This window comes from Centropristis striata, chromosome 11 (genome assembly GCF_030273125.1).
Source record: "Centropristis striata isolate RG_2023a ecotype Rhode Island chromosome 11, C.striata_1.0, whole genome shotgun sequence".
Lineage (NCBI taxonomy): Eukaryota > Metazoa > Chordata > Actinopteri > Perciformes > Serranidae > Centropristis > Centropristis striata.
The window spans coordinates 15441880-15465407 of record NC_081527.1 but is presented as its reverse complement, the minus strand read 5'-3'; the positions used below and the strand labels follow the sequence as shown (position 1 = coordinate 15465407).

Genomic DNA, 23528 nt, shown 5'->3' with positions numbered 1-23528 from the left:
TTATAAAATATCCACCTGGTGCCCATTCCATTAAGTTAGTTAATCAAATAAGCCAGGCTTTTTTTGGTTATTTTGACTGATATTCAGTTGATTCGCTTCCATAAAGCAAATTAAGCATAGTTCAAGCTCAGTTACTGTGGCACCTTATGCTGGGAAACTAGTTTAATTTGCTTTATGGCACAAAATCAAATGAAAATGAGTCAGAATAACCAAAATAAGCATGACTTATTTGGTAAACATGCTTTATGGAACAGGCCCCTGGTGTAAGTGCATTAATTAATTAATTACATTTTTCTAAAGGCAAATGTACTTATGAGCAAAAGTAAGATACTTTTTTTTTTTTAAACAAGATTATTTTGTTCTGTGGCAACTTTAACAGTAGGGAATGTAAAAACTTTGAATTATACTGGCATGTGAGTAGAGGAAACCATTAAAAAAAAATCAGCATTTACTACACAAGTGGGTGAGTCAAGAGGTTCTCAAGACTGAACATTTTCTATTTATTATACGCGGTTGCCCATAAAATTGGATTTTGTTTTCAAACACAATCCTCTGTTTATTGTGGTTTTATTTTCATTGTGACACGTTTGGAAGAGATTAATAAAGTTTTAAGGAGATATACACTTTATCTTTCAAGAATAAATGTTATTGTCATAATCATTTCATGGAAAGAGGTAAAAAAAATAAAAATGTTTTATTCAAAAATGATGGGCGACCGTGTATGTCTCTCCAAAATGAGGTCATGGCCTCAGTTTTCTCAATGGCAGCTCCACCCCTGCAATCCCATGAATGACACACCAAAACATTCTACATTTTTATATAGTTTATTATAAATAGTAAATAGTGCTGTATTGTACACAAAACTTCTTACAACAAAATCAATTTACGTCAATGGAAATGGAAATTATACAAAAGAGAAAAAAAAACACGTATAATGAACATTGTGTAAGACTTTAAGCACTGAAGAGCACTTAATACAAAACATACAGGGCAGACAATACACTGGAACAACACTAAATAAATAAGAAATGGAACTAATGTTTGCAAGTTCCTGTTGAAAACTAATTTAACACATGCAAAATAAAAAATAAAAAATTAACTGTCAAACTGAATAATGTATTCACTGGCAGAGAATTTTTTGGCTTAATGACATCACGACTACGTTTGCTATTTTTTCATCGCTTGATGATTTCCCCTGATTGATCAATGCACACAACCCAAAAATTAATGACATTTAAAAGAGAGATCATATTTTTTTGAGGGTTTTATCAGGGACATTTGATCCGAGTTAATTTACATCACATGAGGTATGAATGTATTGCACTTTCTTTGGGTTGCAGTGGTTTCACTATGACTCCACTCCGCCTCCATTCATGCCTTTCTGCTGGATTTCCCGGTGTAGTCATATTTCCATCTCCAAAGTCTTTCATGAGATTCTCATCAGTAAATATCATTTTCCTAAGACATTGTGACGAAGAGATCCTTAAAAGAACATTGCGGCTGGGCTTTATCACCATCCGGTCTTTTGATAACCCAGAAGCACAGAGGGCTTCCCAAGTCCACCTCTCTGCTACTTATTACAAAATCAAATACAGAATCTTGAATGTATTTACTCCCCTTTCCCCACCCCCCTCTTTTTTTTTTCTCTTTAAGCGTGGACGACGAGCCGTGCTTGGTCCTTGGAGCGTGACGTGACGCACAAGCAAAGCGATTGCCAGGTAACAGGAGAGGTTGTGCCTTTGGTCCTAATTATTCCAGCCAACCCCCTCCATCGCCATCACTACACCTCCATCTCAACTGGCTCCCTTGCTGAAGGAGGACACCTCAATCACCCATCCGCTCCCTCTTGCTGTCCTCGGGGCTGGGGAAGGGCAGCGGGTGGGGGTGTTCTCTGGCGATGAATGTCAGACTGGTCGGGGAAGCCTCCTGTTCAGGCCGTGTCAGAGGGGCTTCATATAATGAAAGGCACCTGAGGAGAACAGGGAGAGAAACAGAAGGAGGGTCAAAAAGATTCTCTGCATTTTATTCAGTTTGTGTGAAAGGAAATGTGAAATGTGATGTTGACAGGAAGGACAGTGAGGAAGGAAGATGTGTTTTAAGAGCATGTGAGAGCAGGTGAGAATGGAAACTGGGGTCCTAGGTTAAATAATACAACTGTAAAAGCAGGTGAAGAGTTTTGGGAATCTCCTTAGACATTCTTTGAAGCTAATGTTGTTGGTAAAACTAGCCTGAGCCTGGATCTGTGCCTCTGCTCCACTGATCAATAACAACTCTAAATCTGACCTCCAGTAGGACACATGGTTCTAATCCTGGCCTGCCAAGGGCCATAATCGCCCCCTGTTAAAGAGCCTCCTTTTATACACACACACACACACACACACACACACACACATAGATGCCTGTGCTCACATATACACATAGATACACACACATTTCCCCCCAAACCCCCAAAAGCTACATGTGGGTCTCTCCCAGGACTGGCTAAATTAATGGCATCAAGATGTTGCCACTGATGGGCCGGTCAACATGTGGTAGTGTACCTCAGATCAGCCCCAGCAACACACCGCATGCTCCCCTCCCTCCTGTCAAACACGCTTTGGGAAGTGGCTTCTTTCATTTGGGCGGCTATCTTAGTTACACAGGGGTCATTACATGGCTAGGTGAGCTACGCCGAGGGTTTGATGGGCGAGCTCATCATACGGGGTCATGAAAGGACAGTGGGTGAGAATGTGTGGTTAGGGATAAGACCCGGACATGCCTCTGCATCAGGCCACGTGGATAGTCGGATGATGGTAATGTAAACTGAGGTAACCTGGCCACTAGCGCTCTCTGGCATACATGTAATTTCAGCGCAGCGCAGGGTGATTTGAGAAGCTCGCTCATCAGAGGGGTTCGCGCAATTAACATGGGCTGTGAGTTAAACTAAATCCCATAGACAGAGCAGAGGTTATAGAAGGATCAGTTATAGATCATTTAAAGGAATACTTCATCCTTAACATGACCATTTTTATATCAATTACTCATCCCGTCTTACCTTGAATTCTTGAATAAACGTTTGTTTTTTTTGCATGCCAATCATGCATTTTTGCTAAAATCTTAGTGCCAAAAGTCTTGGAAATAGTATGATTTCAGCAAAAAAGCATGTGTTTGGGAAGTACTGAGCATACAACTGGATAAATGAGACTTGGATTTTACTGCATGAGTTGCGTGAGAATTGTAAACAAATGTTTTACTGATAAAAGTGGCCCCCATTTACTTAAATTCAGCACCGGTTTACTCTGTTTTTGGATTCAGTGTGCACATAGGAAAAGTGAAGTATTCCTTTAAATTCAAACAAGAAACTAAACCTCTAATTCAGTATGAAAACCTCAGCTAAATAAGGAGTTTCAAGCATACCTTGCTCTGACTGTACTGTCCGTACTGGTAGGATGGATGGTGGTCCATGGCGTAGGCGGGGGAGGTGTAAGACGGTGGGCAGTAAGACTGGGTGCTAGGCAGGGTGGGCATACTGGTCAGGCCTGGTAGAGCCTCCAGGCGCTGGGAACCATGACAGCTGGCGGCCATGCCACCGTTAGGCTCCAGGCCTGCAGTCAGCGGGGAGAGGGCAAAGTCACTCTGAGATTGATGTGGCACTCCAGCTGGGTTCAATAGCCCCATTACCTGAGGGGAGACACAGAGGTAAACAAGGTGATTAGAATAGAAAATAACAAAGTAAATTAATGACAGTTTACTTTATTACTTCATTTCCCAATAAGTTTAAAAAAAGAAAAATGCATAGTCGATTTATTCCATCAATGTTTTTTTGTTTCTGTACCATTCAGTCAGTTTTTCCACTCCACTCAGGTGGCCTAAAGTGTCTGCCTTCTTCTTGTTCGTTGTCAGAAATACATTATTACTGGCTCCCCTCACACATGTGGTTTCCCTTTACTGTGCTTGACTGATTGGGGTGCTGATGGTGGCTAAAAAGTTCAATCCTTTAGCCCACTAGTGGTTTCTGTTATCCTGTAAAATGTATGGATGTGGTGGATTTTTTAAATATCTTTTTCCCTTTATCACTACACGACATAACATTTGTTGGCTTCTAGCATTGAATTACAAATGGAATTGATAGAAAAGACATGAAGACTTTAATACTTTGGTGATTGTGAAGCTTTTCAAACAGAATTCTGAAAGATTTGTACGTGTCGACTGATGTCTTTCCCCCTCTCATTTTCTCTTGATGCCCTAAAATCACCGTGTCCATGAGAGGCCAGGGTGAAGAGGCCAAAGGGTACGTGGGAACGAGGAGGAGGGTGTGTTTGTATATGTGTGTGTGTGTGAGGGCTACTTCTCCTACGTGTGGAGTTGTGTATTTAACAGTAGGTGTGTGTGTGTGTGTGTGTGTGTGTGTGTGTGTGTGTGTGTGTGTGTAATATAAGGATTTTTTGCTCTGATGTCAGGGCTGTAGGGGTATCGGTGATACATCGTGAACAGCTGCAGATAGGTTTGCGTGAGAAGCAAAGTCACAAAAATGTATAAAAACTGAAGGTAAAGATCGAGCACGAGTTGCAGGGAAAAGAGTTACAGTCCATGTAGAAGAAAATAGATCTAAAGCCAACCAAAAAAAAAACAAATACACTGGAAATAAACTAGAAAGAACATGAAAAAACCAAGGCCTAGAATAAATAACTCTGAGTGATGTTAAAACAGGGTTTTTCCAACTGACAGCCAGCTGGCACACACACATGCACATGCACACATACTGAGGCAACCTCAGGTGTTTTTAATGTATGTAATTTACAGTTAGTCTGTCAGACTGATCTGACCTCACACATCTGACGAACACATCAATGCGGCCTACCAACAAACCATACTTTCTCTTATGCTAAGGGTGTGTGATATACTATAGGTCGGCTGCACACAGAGTCCTTCAACGTTTTAGATTGTATACCTTTAAGGTGCAAGGTTTCCAGAAAATACAAATCCAATTCAGTCACCCATAAATCTTCATGCTGCATTAAAACTGCATCATTTCTTTAAAGCATCAGAAACTTTTGTATTTTTTTAATAAAATTAATTTACTAGCTTTTTAAAAAGTTTTATGGAAAACCTTTTTTTCCTGTTTATCAATCAGTGTTTAGCCATATCTTCTTATAGATGTTATAAGTACTGTATTTAAATACAATTTTCAGCTACTTTAGTTAAGTTTTTCCATGTTATGCTACTTTGGATTGCTACTCCACTATAAACTTTTTGAGACAATTACTGTACTTTTTTACTCTACTACATTTGTTTGACAGCTTTAGTTACTTTGCAGAGTCAGGTTATCAATACAAATATAGATAATAAATCAACAAATAATTATGATGTTCCCAGCAGTAAATAAAGCAGTTAAAATAAAACAATTAAACAATAATTGCAATCCAGTAAAATATATAATTCTGAATTGGGCCTTGGTGTAGAATTAATATTTTACTTTGGCAACTTTAAGTATATTTTTCTGTTTATACTTCTGTGTGTTGAATGCAGGATATTTTTTTTACTAATTACAGAGTTGTTGTTTTTTTAAATAATATTGCTAGTAAGATCTAAGTGCTTCTTCCACCACTGTCTCCTCACAACATCACACATGCATGTGTGGTATGTGCCTGTGAGTACATGCCTGTGTCTATCTACATGCATTCATGCACTCTCTGTCTGCAGCTGAAACGGCAGCAGTTCCCGATGGTGTCTGTTTTGAGGTTGTTCCGGGGATTAGGTCTCATGGGGGTGCAAATCCCGGCCGCTCGCTTGCTTGGTGAGAAAGGGTTCCTTTGGTATGCACCAGATCAGCGGTGAGACGCCAGGGACCCCGCACCACAGGGGAAACCACTGGCCTGACTGAAGCTCCAAATACAGAGCTAACTGCCCAGACAAGAATATCACCTATCTAAAGTCAACCTTATCCATATCAAAACTCCACGGCGCTCTAATGTTACCATATCTGGAGTTGACTGAACCTCTGAATCTCCAGATAGATACAGTAGTAGATAGAGTAGCTTTTATAGACAGATTTAAAGTTCAGATAACCAGATAATTCCAGGGTGGATTTAACACAAAATAGACCAAGCTGTGAAGCTACTGGAGAAAATTGAAGCTGTAAAGTTTTCTAAGTGTAAAGAGGTCTTCATGTATTAACTATCAATGTCATAGAATTTAATCAATTCTCATTTCCTCCCTGTTATTAAGTTAAAATCAGGAATTAATTATATCCTAGTCCGAGATAGAGAAAAGTGCATTGCAATATACATTCAAATAGCTGCAATAAATACATGAATTAAAACAAATTAGCCAACAAAGTGAGTCATTTGCATAAATTACACACTTTGTTATGAGGGGATAGATTACTTCATTCCAATCAATTAAGACACTGGAACATTCTGTGATTGCAATTCCAGACTGAGAAAACATTCCAGGCCTGCCGCCGTCCCTACGCAAGATGAGATGTCCATTCTGTACGGAGCTGCCCGCTGAGGTTAATGCTGAAACCATGCACCAGGCCATGGCACCTTTGGCCTCTTTATTGGAGTTAAAGTCACTCGTGACCCCGGTGGGTGTGTGGACTCACACCCCAGCCATGTGCTCAGTTACAGGAGGGTTTGCATACCAGTAATGTTTGAACAAATTATGGATTAACTCAGTTGGCTAAGATTAAAACCAACAACTACGGATGTTCACAGTTTTCTTCATGACGTCTTCGCTCTCTGCTGTCTTTCTATACTTTTATCTGATCTGTCTAAATGATGATTTGAAAGTAAAAGTGACTAGTTCTTGAGAAAACAACAATTTCTTGTCTACAACTAAAGCTCATATATTAAAACAGTCAATTATACTCAGCCACAATGGTGCCACCTACCACTTCCTTACTGTGCACCCTGGCAGCCACAACAAAGATCTTCCCTTTTTTCCAATATATATACATCCTCAGGCATTCACATAGTAACAAACCTGCCTGAGGCAGTTTTTTATCTGTGCCTGACAGGAGTCTGAGATTCTCTCTCATGGGAATTAGTACCCAGCATGCATTGCATGTGGGCCGGCCACCCTTTGTGGCGGTTAAAAGCTCGTTTTCCGCCTGTTAGTCCATCTTCTAGGCTGGTAGGGAGCCACTGATGGACACTGATGACTGTGTAATCGACCATAATTGTCTTTTCAGTTTTGATTTGTGTCATCGTCCGACATCCATACATCCTTCCTCATGTCTCGTCCTTTTTCTCTCCCCAAAGACTGACGTTTGCCACATTTTGAATTCATCAAACGACCCGTCAGAATAAACAAAAATGAAAAGCTACCGTGTTTCTGAGCCTAACAAGGTTTTCATCAATGTCACTGCAATGACACTTCCGAGGTGACACACTGCGTGTGTTTGTGTGAATCATTATCCTTCCATATGGTGCGTCTCATAAATGCCATGAAGAACTATTAGTACCCTGTTTTCTGGGATAGTAACATACGTGTGTGGTTAGGTGCGTGTGTGTTTGTGAAGAAGATGTATACAGGTTTATGTGTTTCTGAAAGTGTCTATGTTGTGTTTTAATGACGGATGGAGAGACGAACCTGTGGTGAGAGGCTGTTGCCGATGGTTGGGTTGACAGTGTTGGCATGTCCTGCCGGGGCCACAAAGCTGTCCGAGTATCCTGAGAAGCCGTGACGTCCAGAGGACAGGCAGTACGCAGAGCTTCCATCCTGGGCGCCCGCTGACGAGCCAAGCCCAGTCTGGTGCACAGAGGTGGGGGGCAGAGGCTGCGGTCGGTGGACTGTACTGGGCTGCTCGGACGCTATAGAGCAAAAAAAAAATTCTACTTAAAAATCCCATATTGGTTTGATCAAGACAAGGCCTGAATGGGTCAGTACTGACCGACACTTCTCATTATTATTAACAGGCTAATATTTATACTAAAATAGGCAACATATCATGATTTATTTTGAGAAACGGAGCCAAGTCTATGTGAAATCAGACTCTCAGCACCTCCATATAGCCTTTATGGAATGATCCTTTGTTTCATAATCACATTTTTCCACCACAGCAACGATCCGACTGCCAATCTCACAGTCGATTCGACTGTGAGATTGGCAGTCGAATCGGGTTCCTTAGATCAAATCATCAAATAGTTAATTATTCAGGATAGCCTCTACAAGATATACATATATAGACATGTTTCGTTCAGCTTTTTAAGAGTAAAATCGAAGCACTATGAAGGTACCTAAACTAAAAACAATCTTGAAGCCTTTATCAGCACATCTAAATTTCTATAGGTGCAACTGTGAAAGATATTTTACAGAATTAATTTATACTAATATATGCAATCAGTGTATATTGTCACTTTTTTAACAGCTGTTCATATATATGTTTTGATCATGATTATTTAAACTGCTGAATGGTACTGTCCCCTTTTGGTCCAATTCAGCCACTGAATCAAGAATCATTATAAGAAATATCACTAAAATCTCATATTCTCTGTTGTCAACTTGACAAAAGCATCACCCAATTCTGACATCTCTCTGACAAATATAAAGTATGTTTGGGCGTGTTCAGCTGAACCCACCTTGAGCTATAGAAGTGGGGGTGTAGGGGCTGTCGGACAGCTGATAGGGCTGCAGGCCGGACATAGCTGACGGAGGGAAACCACCCGGGATGAGGTGGTTAAACGCCATCAGTTGATTGGCTCCTGCTTGCTTCCTCCATCGGGCTCTTCTGTTGCTGAACCACACCTAAAGGAGAGGAACAGAGGCAAGAGTGTTTAGTGTTTATGTATGTTTTAACCCAAAAGAATAAGTTGACTTGTGTGTGTGTGTGTGTGTGTGTGTGCAAAGCCTCTCTGACCCATTAAAGGGAGCTGTACTGATAGAGATCTTAACATCTGGAGCGTGCAGTGAAACCACAGACATTACATCTTTGTGTGCTACTGCAAGTCAATGGGTTCAGAGGGTAACAGCTGTTAAAGCCTATATTAGCACATTATCTAAAGGCATCTATTTTGGGGTCTTTTCACAGTTCTTTTTTTTTTGTAGAGTGTCTGACAAGAATAGCAAGTCGTCTTCGTACACAGAGGGCGCAGTATATCTGTGTTTGTCTGTACATGTGAAGAAGGGGGTCAGACGGGGGGTTGGGTGGGGGGGACACATGTCTAATGGCTGTAAGGAATGCGTGGCAACAACCCAAGGCAATTTAACGCCCACAAGACACATATCCATGACAGATCGACACATTTCTCTGCTGTCAAGATCGTGGTTAAAGAGTGCGAGGGTGTCTAACCTGAACTCGAGCCTCCGTCAGTTTGGCCCGCTGTGCCAGCTCCTCCCGTGTGTAGATGTCGGGGTAGTGCGTGCGCTCGAAGGCCCTCTCCAGCTCCTCCAGCTGCTCTGCTGTGAAGGTGGTCCGACTGCGACGCTGCTTCCTCTTCAGAGGCAGGCCGGGCTCTGAGTCAACATCGGAGCCTTCGTCTGAGTGGCTGGCTGGAATTGCACAACACACAGACTGTTACTTCAACATTCAGGCTGATACAGAATACAACTTTGGGGTAAATACTAAGCCAGGACAGATTTGAGACAATAGAGTAAAGCACATGGTGCAGAGCAAGTTTTTATTGTGTCCTTCTGCTCCCTTAAACTCCTCAGTGGTTCCTGAGGGGATCAAAAGCCAGAGGCTGCTTGAACATGGATTTAAGAGGGCTAGATCCCTCTGGGGCATCTATTCCCTGGGACACTGTGTCTCTCCCGGTCTTAGCCATGCTGTGCGCTTTGCCGATAGAGTCCCATAGTAAAGAGCAGGCGGTCTTTTGCAGGTGCTTCTTAATCTGTTTGTTCAGTTGAGGGCAGGAGAGAGCGACTGGGTAACTGGGAGACAGCCATTGGGATCTAATTCAGCAGAAGAAGGGAATCAATGAAGGCTTGAGACTTGAGACAGAGGACTATTGCTGCCTTTCGGGGGGAGGTTACCCATCTATTAAATAATGATTAGGCGCCACAAACTAGCGTGACAGCCTGCCATTGTGCGCCATTACATGTCTGCAATCCCCCATCTCTTTCTCAGTCATACGCACACTCACAAACATGCATCTGCTGCGTCTCGGCTATGGGCTTTCACTCAATGAACGGAGTCTATGACAATGTGTCAAACACAGATGGACACAAGACAGAAAGAGTTGGAATCCACTCCCAAATCCACCCCAGAGGGACCTCTTAAACCTCATGAGGAAGGTTCACTGCACCTTTTCGACACTCTTTCGACTATGCAGCCAACACCTAAGCTGAGAGCAGAGAAATAAGAGACTGAAAAGCGAGAGAGACAGGTGTAAGCAACAGAAAGCAGCACAAGACTGCTTGTCTGTTTCCCTTTGCAGACTGCTCATTCTCCCTCTGCCCTCCAGATTTAAAGCTTTAATTAAAAAGTGCCAAGTCAGACATGGAGGGGGGTAGCAGGGATCTCCCCTTGCCGCTGGAGCCAAGCAGGAAATGTTTGTGCCGGTTGCCAGTGTGTGTCTGACCAGGCATTACACTCGGATTTGCTCCCTGGGAATGCTGCTGTGCTCCGAGCCGCCAGCACACAAGATTCTGATGCTGAGAGGAGCTCTTTATTACATTTGAACCAAGGGCGCCACGCTGGCATAAAGTCTCACAGAGGATTGGCTAGATGCTTAGATACTCCTGGAACATGCACTGTGAGTTTGGGATGTGGTTTGTTTAGGTAAGGATGTGGCCAGAAAAGGAGAAGCCACACAGCAAGAAAACCTGATACTTTTCCAATAAGCACATTTTTAAACATAAATATTGTTTTGGATTTGCATTTATCAGCATGTAAACAACACTAAAGGAGAAGGTTGCAAGAAACAGCAAGCGAATGCAGTGTCATTACCATTTTAATGACGGAGGAATGGAGAAAGAAAGAAAGAAAGAAAGAAAGAAAGAAAGAAAGAAAGAAAGAAAGAAAGAAAGAACAAACGAAAGAAAGAAAGAACGAAAGAACGAAAGAAAGAAAAAGACCAATGACAGCGCAGAAACGAAAAGATTCCTGAGGGAGAGAGAAGGAGAGCTCATAAAACTCCTCAGAGGAGAAAGCTCCCCATTGGCACTGTAACTCATGTTAACTGCAGGGTGGGGGTGGATCTCTCCTCCTTTTATTTCTGTCTTTCCTTCTCTTTTTCCCCTCCCTGTTTTTATTATTAGTAACTACAGAGAAAACACTCCGTCACAGACTCTCCCTTAATGGCAAATGACATTGTTGCTTTTGTCATCCTCTGGCTTGCACTTTCTCTTTTGCTCTCTTCCTCTCTCACTCGCTGTCTTTTTTTTTTGGAAGTGATGAGGCCAAGCCTTTGTATCTTAGCAGGGAAAAGCCTGTGGCAGGCCTCTGTTGGACCGATTACCACGCTCCATCTGTAGGAGCCATCAGGGACGCCCGGGCCCGCATTCAGGGGTCTGTCACCTGCCCAGCAGGGGAGAGAGGGGGGAGCTATAGGGTGAGATGGGGGCTGTAAGGCCAGGGGCTGAGTGGGGGAATGAAGGGTGGGAGGGAGAAGAGGGGGGCACAAAGGGGTCCAGAGAAGGGCCACTGGGGGCTGCGGAGGGGCACAGCAGGGGAGCACCCCTTCATCCCCCCTCCCTCCACGGCCTGAGGGGCACAGAGCCGGGGGGATGGGGGAGTTGAAGAGGTTGACATGGAGAGGAGATGGGAGGCTGAAGGCACCTGAAGAAGATGCTGGGGAAGGGGTGTGGGCTGCCAAGCTAAGGAGAATGGGGGGTGCTGGTCATTCATAAAAGCGGACCTGTCCTTTCCATCTCATCCATTCACTTCACTCCTCTCTTTCTGTGTGCTCACCCGTCGCTGCATCTACATCTTTGACATCTTCAAACAAGGCTCTTCTTACGCTGCCGTGGATCGATTTTAAGGCACGCTGATGCAGAAGCAGACCCGGAGTGGGCTGTTCCCACACATTCCCCACGACAAACGGCAGAAGAGGATACTAAAACACACAAAGGGAGGCCTCGACCTCCTTACTTAAACACCCAAATCAAATTTTACGCTGCAGCTAAAGCACTGGGGAGCTGAAAATACTCCATAGCCACTCACAGTTTGGCTGTGGCCCTGACAAGAATCTTAATAGAAAGATAGATTATTATCCCTCAAGCGGAAATTGGGGGCTACTGGAGAGTAATCCATAAAACACACATTTCAAAACAAAGTAAGTAGTAGATTAATAAACTAATAACAAGCTAGTTTAGATAGTAGAGTGGATGTTGGACGGTTTATTTAACAGTGCAGGGTAGAGCAGTGATTATGCAACAAGTGAATTCAACAGGTTCCTTTTGCTAAGAGACACCAAATTAAACAAATATATTAACATGTGTATATGTGCACACAGACTCAAAGACCAGCAGGAAAAGGACAGTACTACAGACTGACCACTCAAAGCAAACAGAACCATTTATCGATCAAGAGAGGAGGCTGACAGGCAGGGAAGATAAACTCCAGAGGGTCACAGATGTGAACTTCAGGAACGTCCACTTCCATTAGCTTCACCTGCAGCAGCAGTGCCTCTTTCAGGCCAAAAAAAACAAGTGAGGATTCCAACTGCGAGAATAAGGACTGCTCTTGTTTACCGCGTAGTCTACATGGGCCAGGACTGGCCTTGCCAAGCATTCACCCCCTCCTCCTCCCATCCGTTCAAGAGATGTTAATATGAAGAGACATGCACAGACGCACACATCCATGGATGTGCGCACACATTTACACACGTAGCCCGAAATGGGAAAAAATGGAAAAGAAATAGAGAAAAACAGAAGAAAGAAAGTGCAATCAAAACAGGTATTAAAGGAGAGAAAATAAACAAGACACCGGGAGGAGAGAGAAAGAAGGAAAGGGATGAGGAGCCTCAGTGAGAAAGAGAAGTGGAGCATATGGGGCAGTTTATAGCCTTGTCTTGATAGGGGCTGGCTAGCCCTTCCTCCAGGGGCTGTTAATAGAGAAGGTAATTGAGCTGGTGACATGTGTTCGCAACACAAAACAAAGGGCAGAAGAGACAAATGAACTAGTTATTTGCCCAGGGAAGTAGATCTAGCCCTTTCAGGACACAGCCCATAGTGCAAGTTGGCCACTGAATAAAATAGTGGCACGCCACATAGAGCCAGAGCGAGCAGATGCACTGGAGGAAAAGAATGGTTAACTGACAGCTTATGGGCTCAGCTGGGGTTAACAGTTAAGGGAAAAATGGGAGTGAGTGGGCTGCTCACTTGACTTGCTAAAGAGCCCCCAGGATCCTGCAGCTGCCTGGGAACAGAGAAGGGGGGTGGTGGGGGGGGAGATAGAGAGAAGGAGAGAGGGAGATGATGATGTGATGGACAGAAAAAATGGAGCGAATAAGCGCAGGAGGTTGGCACTTAACGGACAAAGAGAGAGCTGGCGATATGACTTTGAAAGATGTATCTCTGTCTAATATTGGTGAGGTGACAAAAAGCCACAAATGGCCCTTCATGGCTATTATGTGTGCCCAGTGTGCGGTGGTTATTATTTAGTTCCACCGTGGTGCAGTTAGGTGACAGTTTCACGGTGGCATTTCCACCCTCGGGGCATAGACAAAGCAACGGCACAGAACCCACGCAGGGACAAAGCAACAGGCCAGTCTGCCACACGTTCCAGTCAAACGGAGACTAACCAGCAGAGCTCCACCTCAGCTCGGACAGGCCACCAAACCAATCAACCAGCATACTCTCAACCTGTACTTGCATTCACACATCACATCTGAGCATAAATTATTTTGATTCAGTGATCTGATTTTAAGGAGTCAGTCAGTTGTCATCTTTTCCCAAACATTATTGTAACCTCTTTTTCCTGGGGCCTGATAGTTTTAACAGTCAAGTGACCCTAGGTTAGCCCCTGACCTTTTCACAGCTACCGTGCAGCGCTGCACTGAAGACGGCCTCACCACTGACCCTGCAACAAAACTTCACACACTCAACAGAGAGAGAAGACATCACTGCATTCCACCCTTTCCTTTTTTTTACCCTGCAAACACTCATTAACCCTCATCCTACTAACATATTTAACACACAGGGACTGACGACCGGGGTCCCCGGGGAAGGAACAAGAAACGACCCTCAGAGCAAGATGTTTGTTCTCAAAACACTATTTGTTATGTAATTAATGTCATCTGAGGAACAAAAAAATCTTCTTTTTTTTGTAGAGTTACAGCATATTGTGTAAAATGGAAACAGACGTGACTAATGTGAGTGTCCCGACCCCCCTCATACTGTGTATGATACATTTTATCTATCTATTCTACCTAGTAAAACGGCATTGGGTTTTTTGTTTTTTTTAAAGCTCTTATTAAAACAATGAAATAAGGTCATTAGGAATAAATTACTAAAGTCATGAAAAACTGAAGTAATAGAAACAAGCACCTGTGAGAGCTGATGAAAAATGTCCCTCTGGGGTCTGCAGGTGCCCCAGTCTGTAGGATGAGCTGTATTTCTATTAGTTTTATGAGATTTGTGTGTACTTTTTTTTCTTTTATTACTGTTGTTTGGACAACATAGAGAATAAATGTTGTTATTTAGATCACATACTTTCTAAAAATCTTATTTTTTGCTCTTTTTAGTGTGTTTTTTTAGCTTCAGAGAGGGGGAAAAAAAGACATTAATCAAAACAGCAACAGAGTTGTGCTGGCGTGTCCATAATGTGCAATGTGCTGGACGAAACAGCTCCACAAAAACTGAGGCTAAACAAAGTTAAGTGATTGACAACGCTGTCTGGCTTTACTCAATTAACTATCCCATTGTGTTCCTCTTTGCAGAGTCCCCTCGCCCCCGACCCTTTTCTCTTCACACTCCTTTATCCTCCCCATCACAGAGTTTTGCTTGGCTAATACTTCCAAGGAAATAGAGAGCTCTTTTTCTACTGGGGCTCCTCTCCTTGACCTTCCATTGCTCACTGCTTCTCTTTCAGTCACTTCACAGTGTCTCTGGGGTTAGTGGGGAGAATGTGGAGAGTACATCAGCGCCGAGGGGCCGGCTCAGGGCAGGACCCCGGCCCATTACTTCAAAGTTGGCCTGCATTCATTAATTGTCCTTTGAATTAATATTGGAGGATCACAATGTGGGTGCCAACAGAGAAAGAGGCTTTAATGAAGCATATAGTCTGCATTCAGTTGCAGATCAGCCAGTGTGGATTTTTTCTTTCTTTTTTTTTTTTTTTGGGAGAAAGAGGGAGCCTTGAGAGTCATGCCAACACAGGCCGTAAAAGTGTTGAGAGGGGTGACAGAGAAGATCTAGAATCTATCTATCTATCTATCTATCTATCTATCTATCTATCTATCTATCTATCTATCTATCTATCTATCTATCTATCTATCTATCTATCTATCTATCTATCTAGTATTGTTTTAGTGGTTTGGAGAAATACATACAAAACAATCACAAATCCAATTTTCATGTTAGAGAGGAGAGCTATATGAATCATAAACAGAGCTGATTTTCCAACCAAGCAACATGTTATTTTTTTTTAAACTCACATGCTCTCAAATTTAGAGATTTGGTGGATTTACATAATTATTGTAAAAAATAATAATAATAAGATGCAGAAGTTGTTCCAAATTAGTGTGAGTCTGTAGAAACTAAGAGTTAATTTCTTAAATCTTTTTGGAAAGGAAATAAAAGTGTGTAATACACTTCATGTTTTTTTTCCATATTTTAAAATAATATGTTTAAAAAATATAATACTATGGTATGAACACTTAACATATTTTTTCTGTCATTTTCAGGTCCAACATAAAAAAAAAATGTAAAAACGTATGAATTTAAAAATGGTAGGTGGAATAAGCATTGCTCAACATTAACTTGCTTTCATTTGACACAATTTCAAAATGAATGACTTAATATTGCTTGTGAATTATTTTTCTTATGTGCATTCGAGTTGTATGAGTTGAAAACGGCTGCAACAAACTAAACTATCCATCTCTCTCTCCCTCTCAAGGGAAGAAATATATTGTGTGTTTTAGTTTGTTTTCAGTCCACCGGGCTAAACCAGCGTTAGAAGCACTATTAACAGAGGAAAACATAGAGTGAGGCCCACATATAAAATTCCCCATTATCCAGCCCTGAGAGGAAAATGGAAATGTGGCTGTAGCAGACATTCCTCTGGTTGCATTGAGGCCTTCTGTCTCCTCTAAACCTCCAATCTTTAACTCAATTCACCGTGGAAATGCAAGGACCCCTAACAAAGACACAAGTTGCAGAAACTCAACATCTATGTCTGTTTAGAGTTGCGGGTTGCTGCCGTGCTGCTCGGATGCTTTTGCTCCCTGCGTGTGAGAGAAGTGTATCTGTTTATATTCTTAGATGTCTCATGAGAGCACGAGTTATGAAACTTTAAAATTGGATTAGATGGCTCGGATGTGGCAGCTGCACGTGGAAGTTTGCTACCGAGATGTATATTACAAGCACGTTTTGAAGCGCTTTAAAATATGGTGAGCTCTCAAACGCAAATATGATCTTTCTCCTCTATAAATTTCCCTCACTCTTAATCCATGCCAAAGTCACGGGGAGCCAGTAACCCAGTTTATTTACACAAACAAAGTCCTACTCAGCTCCTTTGACAAAAGCAGCTAAATCTTTCATGTTTTGTCAGCACTTGATTCCTCCTGTCCCTCTGGCTATTTGCCTGCCTCCGGACAATAGAGGCAGGAGAATGGCAGCAGATTGTTGGAATGCACCTCAATGAAACCAATTATTACATGTTGACTGCGTTCACCATGGCAGATTTGAAAGAACTGGGCTCATTCAATTTGGCACCGCAGGATTCCCTTTAAAGAAAAGTTATCCCTTTGACTGTTTGTATTTCTGAGCTTTCTTTTTCTTCTTCTTCTTTCTCCCTTTCACCCCCACTGCCATAAATGGATCCTGCGAGAGTGGCTACTCCTCTTTCATGACTTTGGTTACTTTAATTAGTTAAATGAGGCTAAAGTGCTAACAGTAATAAAAAGAGGAAAGGATGCTATCTATTAATTCAGTGCCACTCATGGCAAAAACAAATTCCTGTCACTGTTGCACTATTCAATCTTCCAATTAAAAGTCCATACCAGAGACACACTGAGTTGGATATATTCCCGCTTTATGAGCAAATGTGATAAATGGACTTGTAATTCTTCTCAAGCTGCAGCTCAATCAGCAGTGAAATGTAACTGAGTACATTTACTCAAGTACTGTACTGTAGCACAAATTATTGACATCATTGTACTTTAATATTTAAATTTAATGCAGCTTTATATTTCGACTGCATTATATTTCAGAGGCAAATACTGTACTTTTTAACTGGACTATATTTATTTTACACTCACAGTCACTTTTCTCATAAAAAAGATGACAACAGGAAAATATTTGTAGATTAATTTATTTGTGATAAAAACAGAATATTCTTTATTAACTTAACACTTTTGAAGGAAACAATTTGCATAATGGTGTGTTTAATTTCACTACATTTTGCAGATAACACAGCTGCTTTTACTTAAATTATAGTTTGAATTAAGGTATTTCACATTTGATTGAGAATTTTGGACTATGGAGTTTTTACTATCTACTTTTTTTTTCTTTTTTCTACTTTTCTCATCACAAAAACATTATATACTTATATGATATGATTCAGTATTGTTATTAGTGTACTCAGTGGTATATAAAGTAATTACAATTGGCCCCACATTGATGAACTACAACATTAAAATATTCTTACATGTAGTTGTTAATATTTAAAACACAATAATTGAATAGAATATGATAACAGAACACTTTTGCATGAGGTATATGTTTACTTTTGATATATTAATCACATTTTTCTGATAAAAATAATAATGTTAGTGGTAATGATTGTTATTAGATTATGCTACATTTTGAATTTACTACTTTTATTAATAAATTAGTACTTAATACTGTATTTTCAGACTATGGTATTTCTAGTTTTACTTAAGTAAGAATTTGAGTATTTCTTCCACCACTGACCATGCATGTGTAAACTCCACCGTAACTCAACAGTTAAAGAAGATGTAAACAACTTAGATTCATCAGATTCATCCCAGCAAACATCCTTTTCCCACAATGCTCCAGCCACTTGCTAATGCCATGCAGACCTGGGGCTACCCGGTATACTTTATCTCACAAACTTTAGCAGTCCTTTTCCCAGACAAATAAATCTAAATGAGTCAGCTTTGATCTTAGCACTTAAGGAAAGCCAACAATAGTGGTAGAGGAGAAAGGGGCAGAGAGCAACAGGCCTCTCTCCACCACAACAATAGCCTCTGCAAACACCTACTTAATCAATATTTGGCCAGAAGACACTCTCTCAGTCCCCAAACCACCCTTTTCACATTCTAATGAAGAGCTATAAAAGAGAAAAACAACAACTACTTCCACAAAGAGACACAAGAATGAAATAGTGCTGTTCTGTATATCAATGGGGGAAAGTGCCTCAGGGTTGTTTGCATGTAGGATGTCACCTATTTGATGTGAAATAGCTAATGTTATTTGTTTTCTTTCACTGCATTTAGACTAATATATATATATATATATATTCTAAATTACATGTTTTTCTTTATTACATGTTTTTGACAGTTGTATCAAACACATTCCTCAAAGTTTAGCATATTAAACTTTTAAAAACAGATGTGATCAGATTCATTTAAGAAGCCAGGATGCATCCAAATATATAAGTCAGTCTGATTATTTAGTTATCTATTTATTTTATTTACATTTTTCTCTTTTTCCTTCTTTCTTTATCTAGTTTTCTGTAATGAGTTTCTAAGTCCACTGCCTGATCAGTATTGGAGATGCGTTTCGCCTGGAAGAGGGAGAGGGAAGTGCCCAAAGATACTGCATGAATGTGTGCGCCCTAGGCGGAAAGGAAAGGGGCGGACTTTGTCTGAGATGAAAGTGGAGAAAAATAAAAGGTTTGGATTTAATCTAGTGGAGAGAAGGGCTTCCCTGCGCTCGCTGGCTGAAGGCGTCACGCTCACTGCGCAAAGACTGTGACAAAAGCTCTGTGCGTAAAAGCAACGGCACCGTTCAATTTGATAACGCCAGGCCTGGCGTGAATTTAACACACTGCAGGAAAGAATTACCACTTTATTTTTCTGTTAGGTTACCATATCTAAAAAATTGAGCAATGAAACCGAATCCAAACAACAATAAACAAAAAGTATACATCTGCGCGTCATGACGTGATAATACCCAAACACCACTGTTTCTAGAGGTCTTGTCATCAATAATTAACTCTACACTGCATTATGTCTCCAACAGCAACCTTTCACTTTGCGGCAGCACTCCTCAGGCCCCAACAGGTCGTAAATCAACAGGTGTTTGTCTAAAGCCTGAGCTGTTTTCCCGCATCTCCTTTTTAAAGTCAAACTGTATACAGTTGGAGAAACGTACCCAAATGTGGCACTTTTTTTGAGCAGTCTATAAAAGCAGGTCGCACCGGGCCCATTGGTGTCCCTGAATAATTCATCGCTCATTGCGGGTTCATAATGTCTTCTCCCGGCCCTTTGTCAGCGCACTTTTTTCTCCCTTTCTTTCCCCATTTTGAAAGGCCCTGGCGTCTTTTTGTACACCACTGAGCCGCTCACTGCAGTTTGGCTTTTGTGCTCGTCAAACTGAGGTGTGAGTCTCAATGGACTCTCCCTGCTTTGTCCCCTGAAGTTCATCCTCAAGTGTCCGATTGTATGCAAAAAAAAAAGGTTTCTCAGGCTTGGAAGTTGGACAAATGTTTGATTATCCACTTTAAAAAAAATCGATGCACATTTGTTAAATCTCAGAAGCCTAAACGCATGCGTAAACATCCGGGACTTTAATGGCTTTAACTTTTCTTTGAAAGTTAACTATTGATAATTCCCCTATGAGAAATCCCATCCCTATAAATATTAAAAATACAGCTTTGACAATTGTTTTTATTATGATTGTTTTTATTTTGAGTGTCTGTAATTATAATGATTATTATCAAAACGTTTCCGTCTACCCTGATGCCAGCAATTTAGAAAAATCAACCATCCACATTCAGATGACGTTCATTGAGTTTGGCACATTTTTAAAGCACACAGCAAAGATAAAATAAAAATGCTGGACTTACATCTGTCTCCCAGAATCCCATCGATGCTGTGTTTTGTCCGTGGTTCGCTTTCCTCCATTTCCCTCTTCACCACTTCATCATCCTCCTCATCATCATCACCGACTCCGCCGAATTTAGAGCGCATGATGCGACTGATAGCGCTCACTGAGAAAAAAGGAGAGACACAATTAAATGTAGATGATAAGATGCCCCATACGAAAAGCAATACATTTTTTATAATAACAATGTTGTCTCTTTAAAAAAAAGTTTTTGTTTTTTTTAAAAGTATGAGCCCATTATTATTATTATTACATCCATCCTGGTATTTTTTTTAACCGTCACCTACCTGAGGGAACGTTGTTCCTGTCGCAGATCCCATCTTTCAGTAATTTGTCTCGGATTTCCCAGCTGAACATGCCCGGGTTTTCTCTCTTGTACTCTTCGATTTTCTTGTCCACTTCTGGAGAAGCGGTTTGCTTTGATAGGAGGAAGCAGAGAAGAAGAGTTTGTAACTTTTTTTTTTTTTTTTAGATTCAAGGCCTCCATTATAGGCGAGACAGAGAAATGATTTGCCACAATTAAAAGTTTGGATGGAGATGCAAAACAGATAGTTGTGAAAAATCAAAATATAATTTATATATTTTTTTCACAAATGTCTCCTTGACTTTAAACACGCTTTGATATGTTTGGGGTTTTTTTTGTTTAGCATCTGTGCTTCACAGCCAAACAGTGGGGTTATATCATTTTAAAAATTAAATTTCTCTTCAAAATAAAAGCTTAAAATCACATATGAACCACCTTCTGTTAAATTACTACAGGAATTTCCAATAAATTGGTGATAGCCGTGTCTCTCACCTTGGGCTTGCTGCCACCGATGGCCCCGGGCCTGATGGATCCGGTCTCCTGGTACCGGCACAGGATTTTGGAGACGCAGCCGTGGGACACGCGCAGCTGCCGGGAGATGACGCAAGGCCTGACGCCGTGATGGGCCATCTCCACTATTTTATGGCGAATGTGGTTAGGGAGAGGTCTGCCGTTTATGAAGACACCACCGAGCTGGTTGACCCGACCCTGTCCTAGCGGAGTGGAGACTGCACAGCCGTGCGTGGGACTCAGTTAGTGGGGCACAATACATGCTGTCTTTAGTTTCATTAAATATTCAAAAACTAGTTCAGTTTTAGTAGTGAGAAGCAACCTATAACCTGACAAATATCTGCGTTGGATATCATGCACGAGCAGTTAATAAAACATGGAAAACCAAAGAATTACGTTGTTAAAATAAACACGTCATTCATCGTTATAGGTTGTTTATTCTACCTAAAAAAAATATATTTTTTCAATAATTTAAAGCAAACAGAAAGAAACAGATTTCAGCAAGCAAAACAAACAAAATATACAACAAAATAATACGTAAAATATATAGACATATTTTAAAACAATTGACAATCTGGCCTCGCCAAATTAATGTGATGGAATAAGACAAGATATTTTTTTTAAAATGCCTAAATAAATATAGGCTACTTAAAATGAAAACGGCACATTATGTTGACACTGGAAATAGGCTACAGAATTAACCCGGGACATTTTTTTTTATCGTTTTGTAAAATTACTTATTTATACAACACGGTTAAATGAGTCGTTAATATAAATATATATATATATATATTTTACATGTGTTTTTAATTTTCATGTCACGAGTTTGTTAACTTTACTGAAGTTATGGAAAAGTTTCCGTCAGACAGAGCAACTGGTGGCAGCCTCTTACCTTCCAGAGAGTATCCTCCCCGGGGATAGTTCTGGTGAGGAGTCGGTCTCATCATTCTCGGTAAACCTCCTGCAAGCGCTGTCATGATCCCTGACTTTCTGTCAGGTAACACTTTAAACGAAGCTGCCCTTTGTTAGTCGCCTTTTAATCCCACAAATACAGCCTTTAGTCTGTTGGAATACGTCGCCTTCTCAGACGCGCTGCAGTTTCCTGGAGGAAACAGGATAAACAGTGGAGGGTATCCGGAGGCTGATGTGGGCTGAGGTGAGACTTTAAATCAGAGTGCGGGTCGTTGACAGTCCCTGCGAGGATTGAGAGGATGGTTTGAGGGGATGGATGGAAGTCAAACATTTTATCTGTGGTCGCTGTCCCCTCTGACTCCGCGCTGCGCCTCCTGATTGGTCAGAGACCCGGACGTTTGGGGGCTGATAGAGCTCTGTGATTGGACAAGAAGGGGCTCCCCTTCTGTCTGGATTGACCTCACGAGGTCAGATTGTGGTGTAACAAGCTTCTGCTGCTCCAAAGTGCGCGACTTTGAATAAAACCAATGAAATATTGGAAGAAAATATATCTGATTAAATATGTTGAAATATGTATTACTCGCCTCTTTGTATAGACGAAGTGTCATGGCTCTGCTGGGAGTATAGTAGGAAAAAAAGTTTAAAAATACACGAATCTGAAGCAGTAACGAAAACAGTGCAGATTGATCATACAAAGTATTTTTTTAAATAGCAAACTACCACCATATGAAATATGGATTATTTCATGTCATTTTAGTGAATAAATAACATGTCTGGAATAAAAAACATAATAAACAGCCTTTATAAGTAAATTAGTATTTATGTCATTATGTATACAATAAATCATAAAGGAATCCCACCACATAGCCTACACACACATATATAGTACTGCATAATAACATTTACCTTGCTTACACATATTAGGAACAAACTTGTTAATGGCATTGTTATTAGAAATAGTAGTAGCAGTTGTGGTTGGAAAAGTTGTTTTTATTACGTGATTATTATCATAACTTATATTATAAACATTTACTTTACAAACGACGAATAGAAGGAAATAATTTAATAATTTTGTTTCGCGTCGAGTTAGCCTTACAGACATCTGAGGTCAGATTTCAGAGAAAAGACAATGTCTACATGTGAAATTGCGAATGAGCACTTACTACTGTGTGGTGCATCAGGTGCTGATAATAGCAATTATTTCTGCGCAAAAAAGCAGCAGAACGTGGAATATGCTAACCATCGACTATGATTTAAATAAATCTGCAAGAGGGAACATTATAAACAAAGCACTTAATATTTACCTTATTGTAGAATTAAGTATGGCATCGTTAAGTTATTCGAGTACTATATTATTATTATTATTATTATTATTAGGCCAATTATTATCCTCACGACTAGAGGTCTACAACTCATATGTTGTTATCGCAACAGTTGTAATGTTTTCAGCTCGAGTGCAATGATTGTATCAGTCTGTTGTCATTTTTCATAATAGATTTATATGACGTAGTATTTATATTATTATTATTATTATTATTATATTATATTTATTATTATAATATTGGAAAGTACACGTTGGCAACAAAAGCGCTAGAAAATGAATATATCGATCTAAAAAGTACACTGTGTCGTGGATGTGTGG

At 40.8% G+C, this 23528-nt stretch overlaps 1 protein-coding gene across 1 annotated transcript; it reads right to left on the bottom strand.

Annotated features, from left to right (window-relative positions):
• Positions 1-1774: 1774 nt before the first annotated feature.
• On the bottom strand, positions 1775-23474 carry LOC131980825 (paired box protein Pax-3-like). Its single transcript, XM_059345130.1, has 9 exons — positions 21867-23474; positions 20957-21192; positions 20448-20577; positions 20123-20266; positions 9275-9474; positions 8565-8730; positions 7576-7796; positions 3397-3660; positions 1775-1969 (listed from the first exon to the last, which is right to left on the bottom strand). The coding sequence occupies exons 1-9, from the start codon at positions 21949-21951 to the stop codon at positions 1952-1954; spliced, it is 1464 nt and encodes a 487-aa protein (XP_059201113.1). The 5' UTR covers positions 21952-23474; the 3' UTR covers positions 1775-1951.
• Positions 23475-23528: the final 54 nt, after the last annotated feature.